Source organism: Conger conger, chromosome 11 (assembly GCF_963514075.1).
Source record: "Conger conger chromosome 11, fConCon1.1, whole genome shotgun sequence".
Classification (NCBI taxonomy): domain Eukaryota; kingdom Metazoa; phylum Chordata; class Actinopteri; order Anguilliformes; family Congridae; genus Conger; species Conger conger.
In genome coordinates, this window is record NC_083770.1 from 31,578,440 (window position 1) to 31,592,591 (window position 14,152).

Below are 14,152 nucleotides of genomic sequence, written 5' to 3' on the forward strand. Positions count from 1 at the left end.
AACGAACGGGTGATTGAAAAGAGAAAGACAAAATTGTGTGCTCTCAAAATGAATTTTTAACCCCCGCTGTCATATTGCATTGTATGTCTTCTTCATCAACAAGATCTGCGTAAAGTAATGAGAGTAATTGTGTCTTCTTCCTTTTCACACACCTGCTCATATGAACCATGAGCAGAGGACATTTAATCAATGATATCACCCCATCCTGTGCTTCATTTCCTGTGCCTGTTAAAGAGTTCCAGGTCCCTGCTTAAGGAGTGTCCAATACCCAGTGAAAACTTGTGAGCATGCATTCAAAGCCATTAGAACCAGAGCCAAACCATTAACGGTCTTACTAATGATGAATATTCATAAGCACCTGCCTCTACCAGCACTGTTTAAACTCAACAACACCGTATAGAACAGACATTTCAAAGACGCATTTTAATGACATATCTAACTGACAATACAGTGAATACAAAACCTAGTGGGAGTGTTTGCTCACCCTGAGAAACCACACAGCAAACAAGTACCAAATGTGTTTCCCCTGGGTTATCAATGAAATGCCAAATGCCAAACCCCAAAGTGGTACCACCACAGTGTGAAAGAATATAACATTTTCAACCATGTGTTCATGCAACAAAAAAAAAAAAAGGAATCTGCGTCCACTCGTTGTGGGGTGGGGGTGGGGGAGGGTGGGGGTAATTAATAGCAGCCATTTGTTGTTTTGCTGTCTAGTCAGCTCAATCCTACCTTTTCAGTTAATAATGAGGAAATAATTTCTGAGCTCCAGGGGTTAATGGTATGTAACCGGCAGAGCCGCTAATTACACGTTACAAACTATTTATCAGAATCTCCATCTGCGCGGCACGATGACTCTCATTGTGCACGCTAAATTACTTCTCGGATTATCTTTGTAAAGCAAGTTTCGGTAATTAGGGGCCTGGGCTGATGTTTTCTTTTTCGGCAGTGCCAACAGACACCAAAAGAAGAAACAGATGACTGGTTAATTTGGGCCTGACACAACAAATAGCACGCAGACAACATCTCGCCTTACAGATTTAAAAAAAAGCACACACACAGAGGGGGCCTGTCAGCGCGTGATGGGGAGTGCGGTGTCCGACAGCACACACTGTGCGCTACTGTGTTGAAAACTTGCGCTGCTATATCACAAGTGTGTTTGCATTCTTGGAACAGAAGCTGATGCCATGCCTCAGATATTGCTGCCCCAATGGCTCCACAAACGCTAAGTCAGCAAGCAAAATTGGCAGAAGGACCATCCCAGTTTTTAAAAGTTTTGCAAACGAGCTCCTTCGAGGTTCGCGGCGTAGCGCGCGTACGGCGGTGCGCTAACGTGAGCGATGGCAGCCTCGTCCCAGCCACCCTGCGGCCCCTGCATAGGTGTGCGACTGACACGTGCGTCAGAACGGCCTCCGCAGCAGATTTGATTAAAATTACCTTCATTATAAGGCTCTCTTCATTATAAAACCAAAAAACGCTCATCTCCCAGGGACAGCGGATTAATAGGGACAGCGATGTATTTTAAGCCGTAAACTCTTCTGCTGCTCACTGTCCTTAATCTCCTCTGCACTTCACAGGCCAAATTAACACCTCTCCCCAGGTCTGACGGGACCTCATTAACAAACTTCCAGGGAAGAGGGAAGGGAGGGAAAAAAAGACGAGAAGAAGGGAAGAGAAGAGAGAAGAGCAACCAATGACAGCCACCAGCTCGGAGGTTAACCCTTGCGTGCGCCCGAGCGGTTCCAAGCCACTTCTGAAACTAGGTCGCTGGCTTGTTCTAATCAGTCGCCTGGTTAGTGATAATTAGCAGGGAAGAGTGGGCGAGGGGCAAGGAAAATGGGAGGGCTTCACCGGAATAAAACAGAGAAAAACTAGAACCTGTCGTGTCTCTAGGAACACTTCAAAGCGCAAGATTTCTCTTTTAAATAAGAACGAGCCGCCACCGTGGCACACATTGAGGGCTCAAAAACCCTGAGGAGTCTGCTTGAAGTACATCACTGTGGGGGGGGTGGGTACTTTGGTCAAAACTTCTGCCAGCAGTGCGCTGCGCTCTGCCACCTGTACTTCCTGAGGCCTCTGTACGTCCCGCGTTCGCTGCCCGTCTATGGTTTCCCTCCGAAGGTTCCTCTGACTGCGTGAGCTCAGGGATCAAGGACTCCTGGTGAGTAAAGTTCATGAGCTTCAGCAAGCTGTTTGACATTAAAACTAAAGTCATGGAGGAGTGGGGGAGAGACACCGCTCTGTCCTCTACAATGCCACTGCAGGCAGGGAGGAGAAAGGAAGGGAAAAACACTCATTAATTGCATGCTGCCTATTCATTTAGGGAACAAAGCCTCCAAGAAATCATCAGACATTAATTAAATTCCTATTCTTTCACTTGGTTTTTTTTGTTTGCTGTGCTGAGAGCTTGAGAAACTGCACTTTGCACCAGGGTAAAACCAGGGCGGCTGGAATAGTGTGTGTGTGTGTGGTGGGGGGGGGGGGGGTTCTCAGTTTTGATTGACAACTACTGATGACATTCCCTTTATGCCACACATTTGAAATGAAGGTGAGAATCTTGAACTATAGGCTGGTTTTCCGCTGCCAGGTCTCCGGTGCCATAATGACAGGGAAGTTCAATGTTTGTTAAAATGAGTTAACCACATTACCACGGTGGGTTTCTGTCTCATACTCCTTTCTGATACTTAGGCATTGACTACTATAACATTACTAATGCAACAAACATATTGCTAGATAATCATATTGCTAGATTGCTATCATATTGCTAGATTGCTAGATTGCTTGTCTAATTGCTAGATAAAACCATTGATCCTCTCCAGAAGATGACAGAAAGGCAAGCTCTGAATAACAGCATAGACATTTCCTGTTTTCGGTCAGATAACAGATTATCATACCATAAATAAATGCGGCACAGGTATAGAAATGGCTTTACATGTGCCTCAGATTCAGTCTTGAGTTTCAGCCGGTGGAAAAGCACGGGAGGGAGGAACATATTCGGCTGCATCATTTCAATACGCCTGTGCTTTGCGGTCCGTAACCCAGCTCACAAACGTGATTTATGACCTTCATTTAATGGGTAAAGCAGAGTCTTGGTGGGTATCGGGTGACTCTTTTCCATGGACTGGCCATCAGCGAAGGCACTGAAAATGTACCATCAGGACAGGAAATGAGGAAATGTTCCCTCCGTCAAGCTGGATAATGTAAACAGCACGATATCTGATAACCGAACTGCAGAGAGATGCCACTCACCTTTGAGGAAAATAAAATCTGTTGAAAGCATCAGATGCTTCGCGGGCGGGGTGAGGAGAGGAGGTGGGCGGACTGATATAAAAGCCTGTTATGGTCGTCCATGGCTGGACTACACACTGAAACTCTGGCACGGGGTCAGGTTTTGGGTCAATCTATTTTTCCCCCCACAATTCCTTCCAATTCGCATCCATTCCCCCTGAGCTGAGCCAATTCCAATGCCACACACAAGTGCACAAGCTCAGTTTCTTTCCTAACTGAAAAAGAAATCCTTCCTGGTATCGAATGCTCCCTTCCAGTTTTAAGCCGTTTGGGGAAACCATTTCTCGTCTCCTGTGACTAACTGCACTTTCTTTGAGCACCAACGTCAAGCCCACAATTTAAGCCTGTATGAGCGATCCTTTAAAGCCATTAAAACTGCAAGAATATAGGTGATAAATACAAATGCGTTTTACAAAGTAAACCCAGTGAAACTCACCTGGGCTTGGAAACTCTTGAGGACAGGGGCCACCATCTCCCGAACTTCCTACAGACAGACACAACACGAGAGAAGAGCTGAACAAATTCATCAGAAGCGGAGTGTACATTTCAGTGGGGAAGAGACATGGCAAGGTGAAATTTCATCACAATCACACATACAGAGTTTCTGAGGGTCTGTTTCTTAGATTCTTTTCCATTTAGCTTTTCTCTTCCAACAGGAAGTGGGCAAACAGTTGTTGGCCAATCCCTTTTTGCAACAGTCTTCTCCATCAATTCGGGAGGGTGGAGACCGGCCCGCGCAACCTCCAAATTAAGCACAGTCAGCCAACACTTCTTTCACTCCACGGACAACCCCATATTGCTCAACACTGGAGACTATATGCTACTGGGATTGAAAATAGATATTAAAAACATGCAAAATGGTGGAATGTAGCCAGCAAAGCGGATGCCATTTTTATCACCCTGCTTAGATTGGCCTTCATTTCTCCAGAGAGGGCCTTGGCAGGCCTGATTATGGCCTTGACCACTGCCAACCCCCTGGCACACTTCCCTGGCCCCTCTCCACAGCCCCATCATTGAAACCTGGCTACACTTCCCCTCAGACAGACAGCCTCACATCTACACACAGATGTAGAGTCTCCCACCCTAGTCTAAACACATAGCTCAACACATTCTGGCAAATAGGCCATTTCACACAGACTTGTACTCCCATACATTATCAACCATAGCTCTACTCTGACAAAAAGTAATGTATCATTAATGATTAAATAAAGCAGATCTGTAAAGTCTACATCTGTAAATTGCAGTAGCATCACACATTCAATACATACATAAGTTCGGAGACGTGTCCTGAATTTAAATACATTTCCTTCTTGGTGGTCCTCTTTCCAGAAGATGACAGGAGAATCGGGGAATAAAATGTAAATTTCTTTTTACAGGCCCAACAGAAATGGCAAATCCTGTTTCGTTAGAGCAGTGCGATTTGTGTTTTTCAAGTTTCATCTCACCATACATTCCCTGTGAGCAGAGGAATCAGTGTCTCCTGTCTGGATTAAAGGGGAGAGAGGAGGGGAAAAAAGACTGGTGTCTGAGAATGTACAGTGTGTGTGTGTGTGTGTGTGTGTGAGAGAGAGTGCATGTCTGGCTGTGTGTGTGTGTGTGTGTGTGTGTGTGAGAGAGAGAGTGTGTCAGTCTGTCTGTGTGTGTGCTTGTGTGTCGTGGGTGTGTGTGCATGTGTGTCTGCCCGCACGTGTACATCTGTGTGTGTGTGTGTGTGTGAAAGAGAGTGTGTGTGTAAGAGAGAATGTGTCAGTCTGTGTGTGGGTGTGTGCGTGTGTCTCTGTCCGTCTGTGTGCACACACGCACATGTATATGTGAGATTGTGTCTCTGGAAGCAGTGATTTCCAGCATGCATTAGCCGGCTCCAGACTCGCCATCCTTCATCAATCCTGCCTCTCCCCTCCCAGGCATCTCCAGGTGAGGGGATTGGGCATCCTGCAGTGACAGTCTGATCCTGCCCTGCATACCTGCATTACACCCGCAGGATTACCGCCCGCTCTCCTTAAGACCGTTTCAGGGCCCGAAGCCTGAACTCAGGCACGTAATCCTGTCAGGGGACCGGGCCCTCCGTCAGGGGCCGAGGCCCTCCCCGCACACAGCTGCTGGAGGCCACCCCCGATCCCATCACAGCGCCGTCAAGGCCACAGCCGCCGCAGCCCCAAAACAAGCAGGCGCAGGCGGGCGCTCCCACAGACCGTCCGCCGCAAAGCGGATTACGCGCTGAATAAATGAATGCTAACACAAAGGTAAGCTCCTGCCACGTGTGTCAGCGGCCGAAGCAGCTCCCGGGAACCGAGCCTCGTCAACCCGTCTGTCAGCGGCGAGGTGGGTGCCGCTCTGGGCACGGGGCACAAGGGTGGAGGGGGAGTCGCGTTTGGCACTGTGGGTGGAGAGGGTTACCTCGGGGACATTTCTCTTGAACTCGCGGCTCAGCTCCAGTAGGTGCTTGTGGGAAATTTCACTCTCTTCCTGTCGTCCGGCCAGCTCCGACGCCACCGAGTTTAGCTCTTTCTGCAGGGAAAGGAAAGGAGAGGAGATGAGGCTTAACAGCCAACACCGACAGCCAAACGCACAGTTCAGCGTGCGCATAAATAAAAATACACTGCTGAATATTAACCATCTAATCCTTCAAGATCCGAGAGAGGCAATACTTACTGCAACCCGGAGCCCATAAATAATTAAACAAAAATAAATTCAATGTCTAAAGTAGCAAAAGGCCTTTTAGATAATCAGTGTCTAAAATAATCAATATGCCAGCTACAGCAATGGAACTCTCAAGGGAGGCGGGGAGGGAGAGGGAGAGGGAGAGAGAGAGAGAAAGAGAGAGAAATACAAACCAATGGAGCAGAATAACAACGCTGTTAACAAAAAAAGTAAAAAAAAAAAATATTCTGTTAAATAAATGTTAACAAATCACTGAGAACAGGAACATTACAGGTTTTTGGCCTAGCCCAGACAAGACTCCAACAAGCCTTGGGTATCCTTCCAAAAAACATGATTTAAAGAGTACACTTGATACTCGTAAAACTCTCCACCACAGAAAAAGAATGGCTCTTTAATTTTGCCCTAAAAAAAGTGTTTTAAAGACACAAGGATGCCAATAAAATCCTCTTCCCAAACTGTCCCCTGGCGAACAAAGGCACTAAATCACTGTTAAAAGAGCCAGTATCTCAACTGATTATGAGAGTGAGTGGCATAAAAACCAGCCGCTTCAGAGGACGAAGAACAGAGGCAGCAGAACCAGGGACTACGACCGGGCCGTCCCCTAAAAAGAGCCGCCACCTCTGTCTCAGCCCTCATATCCTGGACGCGCTGCCTCCTGCAAACAACGGCAGCGGCTCCGCGGAGCAAAAGCTTTTCCACGCGCACAGCGAGCGCCGTTCAGCTGAGCGCTGAGCTCATGCTGTTCCAAGCACCACGTGCTGTCCGAAAAAACCCAATGCCATTGATTCACCGTCCAATATCTTCCAGACCAACTGGTTCCTGTGAGACGCCTACCACACCACCGCTTCGGACTGCCCGCACCTCCAATAAGTATCTTCGCCATTCCTCACCATTCCTCCACCCCCACCCCCAGCCCCAACACCTTTTTGGGTTCCTTACCCACCAAAAGTCCTTCCTCTCCACTCCTGGCAAACAGAAGAAAACCAGAACTCTGGATTCAATTACAGCCCTGTATTTATGTACTGGACGATGCAGGGGAAATTTAATTGAGCGTGTTTTAATTAATCTACAGTCTTACTTAAAGGTAATTTAGAAAATGATCTGATACTGCAGACAAAACCTCAATTTGACATTCAAAACATTTGACTTGCTTTTCATTAAAAGGTATTTTAAGCTCCTAATTTTATCATGACTTGATGAAATTAAGACTTCTATATCAGGCCTTAGGAGAAGCGGTTTGTCTACTCCCACCACAGTGAATGAATTAGTCATTGATGGGTCTAATTCGGTATGAGTGGAGCTCTGTCCTCCGCAGTGGTCGGGGGGGAAAGGGTGTGGCGGACTGGAGGCCACGCTACACTAGGAGCTGTCCTTCACATGTGCAGAAGAATAAATTCCTCTCAGCACCACCATCTGCCAGCGCCAGAGCCTGGGGAAACTGCCCTTCAGCTGGACAGTACGGCGGCTGGTAAAAGAGGATCTCTTGAGATCTCAAGTGCCCTTCCGTTTACAAACTTTTCCAGTCGGCTTTTACCCAAGAGCACCTTACTGCTTATAAATACGGCAATACACACCAGCTGTGTGTGACCATACTGCCATTCTAAAAAAAAATAAGACGACAGAAGATATACAAGATGGAGGATAGAGGATTTGAAGATGGAGGATATGCAAGACATGCCAATACAAATTAAAAGTCATACAGAAATATAGTCAGTAATAAATACACACACAACAGAATGGCCACACAGACCTGAGCATTGAAAAAGGTTGTGCGGACCTCAAACATCAAACACAACTCTAAGGACCTGTGGTCTAAACCTGCGATTGCACAGTATTTGAAGGATAAGTTTTGCTTCAAGTCCAGACCAAGAGTGTTGACTACTTTATTGTGACTAAACATCAATGCCAACCACTTTGTGGTCATGATTAGCAATTAGCGCTGGCATGACCATCATCATCATCGCCATCACTATCACCATCATTATCGCCATCATTATCATTATCACTGCAGTTATGAATACTGGATGCCGGAGGTCCCAATCACTGCCTTAATTGTAATTTGATTTACATACTCTGGAGACTTACAATGTTTGATTTACATACATACTGGAGACTTACACGCGTCGACGATATTCAAGGCACACCACGCGCTCGTCAAAGTTATGGAAAAGGCAATATGTCAAACAGGCATATCGGCAGTCTTGTATTCGAGGACCCCAATGTGCGGACCACAGTTTTGCCCGAAGGACCAGCCTGTGTAAAGCAGAGATGCTGTGCTGCTATTCAAGCACCCCCATTAACTGTTTATAATACAAGCGCTATGCCACTATTCTGGTTTTGTTTCTTGTATTATACTAAACGGAAATGCTTGCACTAGATTGCATGATAGATTGCAATGGTAAAAAAGTCAAATGCTGAGGTTGTTCAAATCCTTCATAAAAAATATTTGCTTCTAGCCTAATTTTCCATAATTATTAATTTCAGGTTCCATAATGCGCTATCCAATCATGGGCTCCCTTGAGACTTTATCAGAGCTCAATTGTCTGTGATTGATTTAAAAAAATAAACATTAAAAATCAGCTCATTTCAGCTTCCATGGAAAATAATATGGCAACATTCACAAGCTGATCTTTTACGATAGGGACAACAAACATTTATGGTTAATTTACATGATAATTGAATTTCATTACCAGCATTCATATGGTTTAACTGCATGCATTCCTTTAAGGTGGGATTTATGGGTCTTTGTGTTTTAATGCGGTGGGGTGGTAAACCTGTTTCCAGGGCACAGTGACATAAGCAGCAGTGTGGGGCCCCAAATCCACAGGGGGCCCCCTATTTATTAACTATACATGAATATATATTTTTATTAGTCATAATTACATTGCTGCTTCCTCCATTTGACGAAAGGCATGTTGAGGACTGACTCAAAAGGGCTTGGGTTGCTAGACTGCATTCCTCCATCAGACAGCACCATAGAAAACACAAACAACACCGCTTCCACTTCCAACCGAGACAGGTAGGCCAGCTGATGGAAATGAAGCCGCTGTTTCCCCTTTTGGAGGGAGCTGAAGCAGAACGATTTTTCTGTTGCTCATTTCCAGTTTGCTGAGAGTTGAGCACTGAGAAAGAGCAAGAGGAGAGAGACAGAGAAAGGCCCCACCTAACAATGAACCCTGTTCTCACTGGAGGTGGCAAGGAGGCAGTGTTTTTGATTGGTACATCCAGAAATCAGAGGTCCCCCCCCGGTCCATGATCTCAATCTACCCCCCCCCCCCCACTCTCCCACCCCCATCCGCAATCGCAATCTTCCCCAGGCCCACCCACAAACCTCTCTGGTCCACACATGATTGGACCTCTGGCACCACTACTGCCAGTTCTCCTCACTACAGAGGATTCGTTCTGAACTGATGACAAACGAGGTCTCCTGGCTGCCTATTATAGCACTCCTTTCCTTATAACCGTTATGTACCTTTTTCCGAGTACGGTGAATTGTTTCAAATAAAACTTTTGAACAATTTCTCCTCCTGACCCAGAAGACACAGCATTGTACAACATGTAACCGCTGGTGGACAAACTGCGAGATGAACGTCACACCATCCAAAAAAGAAAAGAAACAGAATGAGCCAACAATGTGCACTCTGCCACCTACCCCCTATTTATCATCACAGCACATTCCTACCAGCTACACTTACAGTCTATATTTGTTTAAAGCCTCAAATGTATGTACACAAGCAGTCAAGGCTTCGGTCCAGGCATACCATAGCAGAATTCCTTGAACATTTTATACCAAGTTCTGTCTTAAAAATCAATTTGACAGGAGTATTTAAAGAATACCCGACTAAAATGATCCGATAATGACATATGGTATATTATATGCTGAAAGATACTGTATGCTTGTCTATATTTATGGCTTATGGATACTCTGCCAACAATAACAGTCCCAAAAATCTAAATATGTCCTGATACCCTACCATTGTAAAGCTGGTAGGTCATCAGAAAGTTTCGTATCCAAAATATTCTTCTGCACAGACAAAAATGATGGGCCAATCAAAAACATACACTGAAACTGAAATAATATTTACAATTAAGGTAAAAAAAAAGTTACTATCGCTTTACAAATTCCACACGTTTCTTCATCAAAAAAACATTAAACCACCACACACAGAAACACACCGTAACACACACACTTCATCCCAGCGTACTGTACCAGCCCACAGTGAAGAGGAAACATTAAAAAGAGACTCCATTCCCAACACTGAACACATCTTGAGATGATGGAAGAGAAGATGAATTTTCAGTCAAATATTCAATGAATTAAAAAAAGCAGTGTGTGTGTGTGTGTGGGGGGGGGGGGGGGGGGGGGGGGGGGGGGGGGGCAGGGCCTGGCCGACTGTGTGGCAGTCAGGTCAATACTGAGCTCCTGTCATTAAGTCCCTGCCACTCAAACATCCGCCCGTAATTGATGAGCCTCCCCTGGGGAGCGCGGCGCTGTCATTGGGCAGGGGAGGAGGCCCCGACTGCAGCCCGGTCCAGTGGGACGGCCCGGCCGTGCTGAGGCCAGCATCCGCCCAGTGACAGACAGCCAGTCACACACAATTGATTAGGTCAGGTATTTATGCACACGTGCTGCAGACGGAGGGGGGGAGGGCGGAGGGGAGGCAGGCGGCGGGGAGGGGGGGTTTAGGGGAGGAGGGGGGGGGGATGTGTAGCGAAGTAAAATGGGGGGTGGAAAAAACAAAACAATAACCCAGGAAACTGCAGAGAAATCAAAATCCCCAATGAAGGCGATGGCGATGATTTCTTCCAATCACATTTTAATGCTTTAAACAAACGACCGCTCGAAAGAATGAATTAATTCATTAATTATAATCAATGCAGGCGATGTAAAATAAATTACAGGGCAGATTAACATCGAGGACATTTAGGCATATAAATACATTTTAAATAATAACAGAATTGAAGAATGATATTCAATCATTTGTGACACACATTATACAGTAAGACGCTGCATACTTATTTCCCATATTGAGCGCTCACTGCGCCCAGCTCTCTCTGGGCACCCCACCCCCCAAAACCAAGAGACTGTCTGTACATTAAAATCAGCGTGTACATCATGCCTAATTACTTTACAGTACAAAACCTCTTTCAAAAACCAAAATGCTAATTTCAGACAGATCTATAAATGAATTAAGGCTATTTCTTGCACGCTACATTAAGGAAGTAAGATTTTGCCAATGTCAACAGTAAAAAAAGACAAGATAAGTGAGTGCAATAAGCATTTGAGACAGCAGCGAAGAAAAACACACAGCACTGAGCAATCTAGCCAAAATAAACTGGACACGGAAACAGTTCCTGCAAACAGCAGCTTCAGACAACACATTCCGTTGAAAAGAAGAAAAGGAAAAAAAAATGCAGATAGGCATATTATTTTTCTTTTTGTATCGCATCTAATTGCAATCAAAGGCAGACGTCTGAAACTGTGACAGCATCAGCAGAATTGCTGCTGAGAGAACAGAATCTTTGTCTAAAAATAATCAGACATTCTGTGTGCTGCTGTTTGTTATAATGGTAATCGATGCTGGAGGCTTTGAATTCCATCAATTTATAGATCCACTCTGTTCTGCCTGGTGACTGTATTCCCTCCCACTGCACAAGCAAATACATGCACATGCACACACACACGGACAAACACAGGCACACACGCGCACACACACACATGGACAAACACAGGCACACACGCACACACACACACATGGATGAACACAGGCACACACGCACAAACACACACATGCACACGCACACAAACACACAGGGGCGCACATACACACGCACACAAATACACGAGGACACACACACAAATACACGCATGGACGCACACACATTGACAAGCACACACACATACACAAACTCACACGCACACGTATGCACAAATACTGACAAGCACACACACACAGACACACAAACAAACACACTTGTACACGCACACATATGCACACACATTGATGAGCACACACACACACGTGCACACACTGCCCAGAGAGCAGGGGCGCTCGGCTGTTGTGTGATTAAGATAAGCGCAGATTCCTTTCATGCATGTCTTATCAGCACTCCCTCTCTGTGAGGCAGCGGATTCAGATTAGCTGCGCCTCTCAGACGGGCACATTTGAGAGGGGATCGATCAATAAATCAAATCACCACAATCAATGGCCCCAATCACTGCAGTCTGGTCTGGCCCAAGCATTATTACTGGCACCCCCCGAGCAGCAACACGGGGGGGGGGGGGGGGGCAGTTCCAGGAGGCCGAGGAGGAAGGGAGGGGGCATCCTGACAGGTGAAACTGGACCATCCCTGTCTTACATTTCATGGATGGACTAATGGCTGACATATCCTCACACACGCACACAGATAGACATACACACATGCGCACTCACATGCTCACATGCACGCACATACACACACACACACATACACACACACGCGCAGACATGCACACACACATACACACACGCGCAGACATGCACACACACACACACATATGCGTGCAGACACACACATACGCACGCACATACGCACACACGCACACACACACACACAAACACACGCACACACACACACACACACGCACACACACACACACACACACACACACAAACACACGCACACACACAGGGGAGGGGCAGTCAGTTTTCACACTGACCAATCTGAATTCCTCCCTGTTTTGGCCCCATAAGTCCCTGCTCCACAAACCAGCTCTGACAGTTCGGGCTCGGTGGGGTGCAACTCGTCCCTCACCACAGAGCCTCATCTCCCTGCAATATGTGCTAATTCAACACGACTCCGGCTGCAGCTCCGCACGCGTCTGTGTGCCGTTCTGCAGCAGCAGCACCAAGCCTGCGTACACACTGAGGGCGCACCGACACACAATCTCACACGCGCACCTTAAATTCACACTGCCCACCCCCATCCCAGACACATTTCTACATGTCAAAAACCTATGTCCCCACACACATGCAGACACCTCAAACTCCCACCCTGTCCCACACGTTCATACACATCACACGTTTCACGATCTACCCTCCTCACCGCACCGAGCACATACAGCACCGCTTTGAAATTCAGAGCTGTGGAGACACTAAGTCACATCGAAAGAAAAAAAAAAGAAAAGAAAAATCACACAAAAAGTAGACTACACTCCGAAACCCACACAAAGACCTTGAAGCTCACACATGTTTTCACCTATGCATGTATACCTACAGCACCTCCAAACCCTTCCCTGAAACTACTCTCACAAACCCCCAATCCCACGTCCTGTTCCTACCTTCCTAGTTCAACTGGGATGTGCCCCCTGGTACCTCCCACACAGGGAAGAGGTGTGTGTATGTGCACAAAATGGTGCTTAGCATCTCTTTCCTCCCTAAGTCTATCCGTGCCTCCACACTGTAATTGGCAGCCATCAATAGCCTTATTTTTGCCCAGCAGTTTTCTCGATAGCCAATTACAGTTCCCCCTGAATCACCACGGCAGCCCCCGCACCTGCACCCAAGAGACGCACAAAAAAAAAGAAAAACGCAGAGGCCTTCTCCAGAACATGCACCTCCCCACCCCTCCAGCTATCCCAGAATTCCTCACTGAAAACACAGTAAGAGGTGAGTGGCTTGTGTGTGGCCTGACCAGATCACCCTGGAATACAGCGAAACAGGCAGGTCTCTTCACATCAAAAAACAAACGCAAACAATCCCTAAAGTACCCGACTTCAGATCTCGCAGACATCAAAAACCTAACACAGAGGTGAGTGTCTGTACGTTTTGGGTATCCCAACACTACAGGATATCTGGATACAGCATAAAAGCAAAGCTAACTTTTAACAACTGAGACATCAGAACAAAAAAGCATGACTTTGTGAAAACTTTTTCCACTGAAGGAACCAAAGTTTATTTTATGTTTTTTAGAGCTCTGCTAAAAATCTAGCTATAGAATTATCAACCTGACTGCAAAGGAACTATGAGCAACAAGTGTTTTTGATGCCAATACCATATTAATAATACATTACTTATTAATTATAATGATATTTATAGCTTATTCAATTGAAAATTGTTAATAAAAGCATTCTGCTAATGGGGGTGAGCATACATCTCATTTAAAAGCAGTATTTCCACAGCAGCCAATGAAACCTGCCATGACTAAGCTCAGATTTAACCAA

At 46.1% G+C, this 14,152-nt stretch overlaps 1 protein-coding gene across 1 annotated transcript in view; it reads right to left on the bottom strand.

The window, feature by feature from the left end:
- The window catches only part of cux2b (cut-like homeobox 2b), a 128,410-nt gene that overhangs the window by 58,560 nt on the left and 55,698 nt on the right, over window positions 1-14,152 (bottom strand). The window contains exons 2-3 of the mRNA XM_061261701.1: window positions 5,686-5,796; window positions 3,725-3,772 (exon numbers count right to left, since the gene is read on the bottom strand). Coding sequence (XP_061117685.1) covers window positions 3,725-3,772; window positions 5,686-5,796 — 159 coding nt within the window. The remainder of the gene's footprint in view (window positions 1-3,724; window positions 3,773-5,685; window positions 5,797-14,152) is intronic.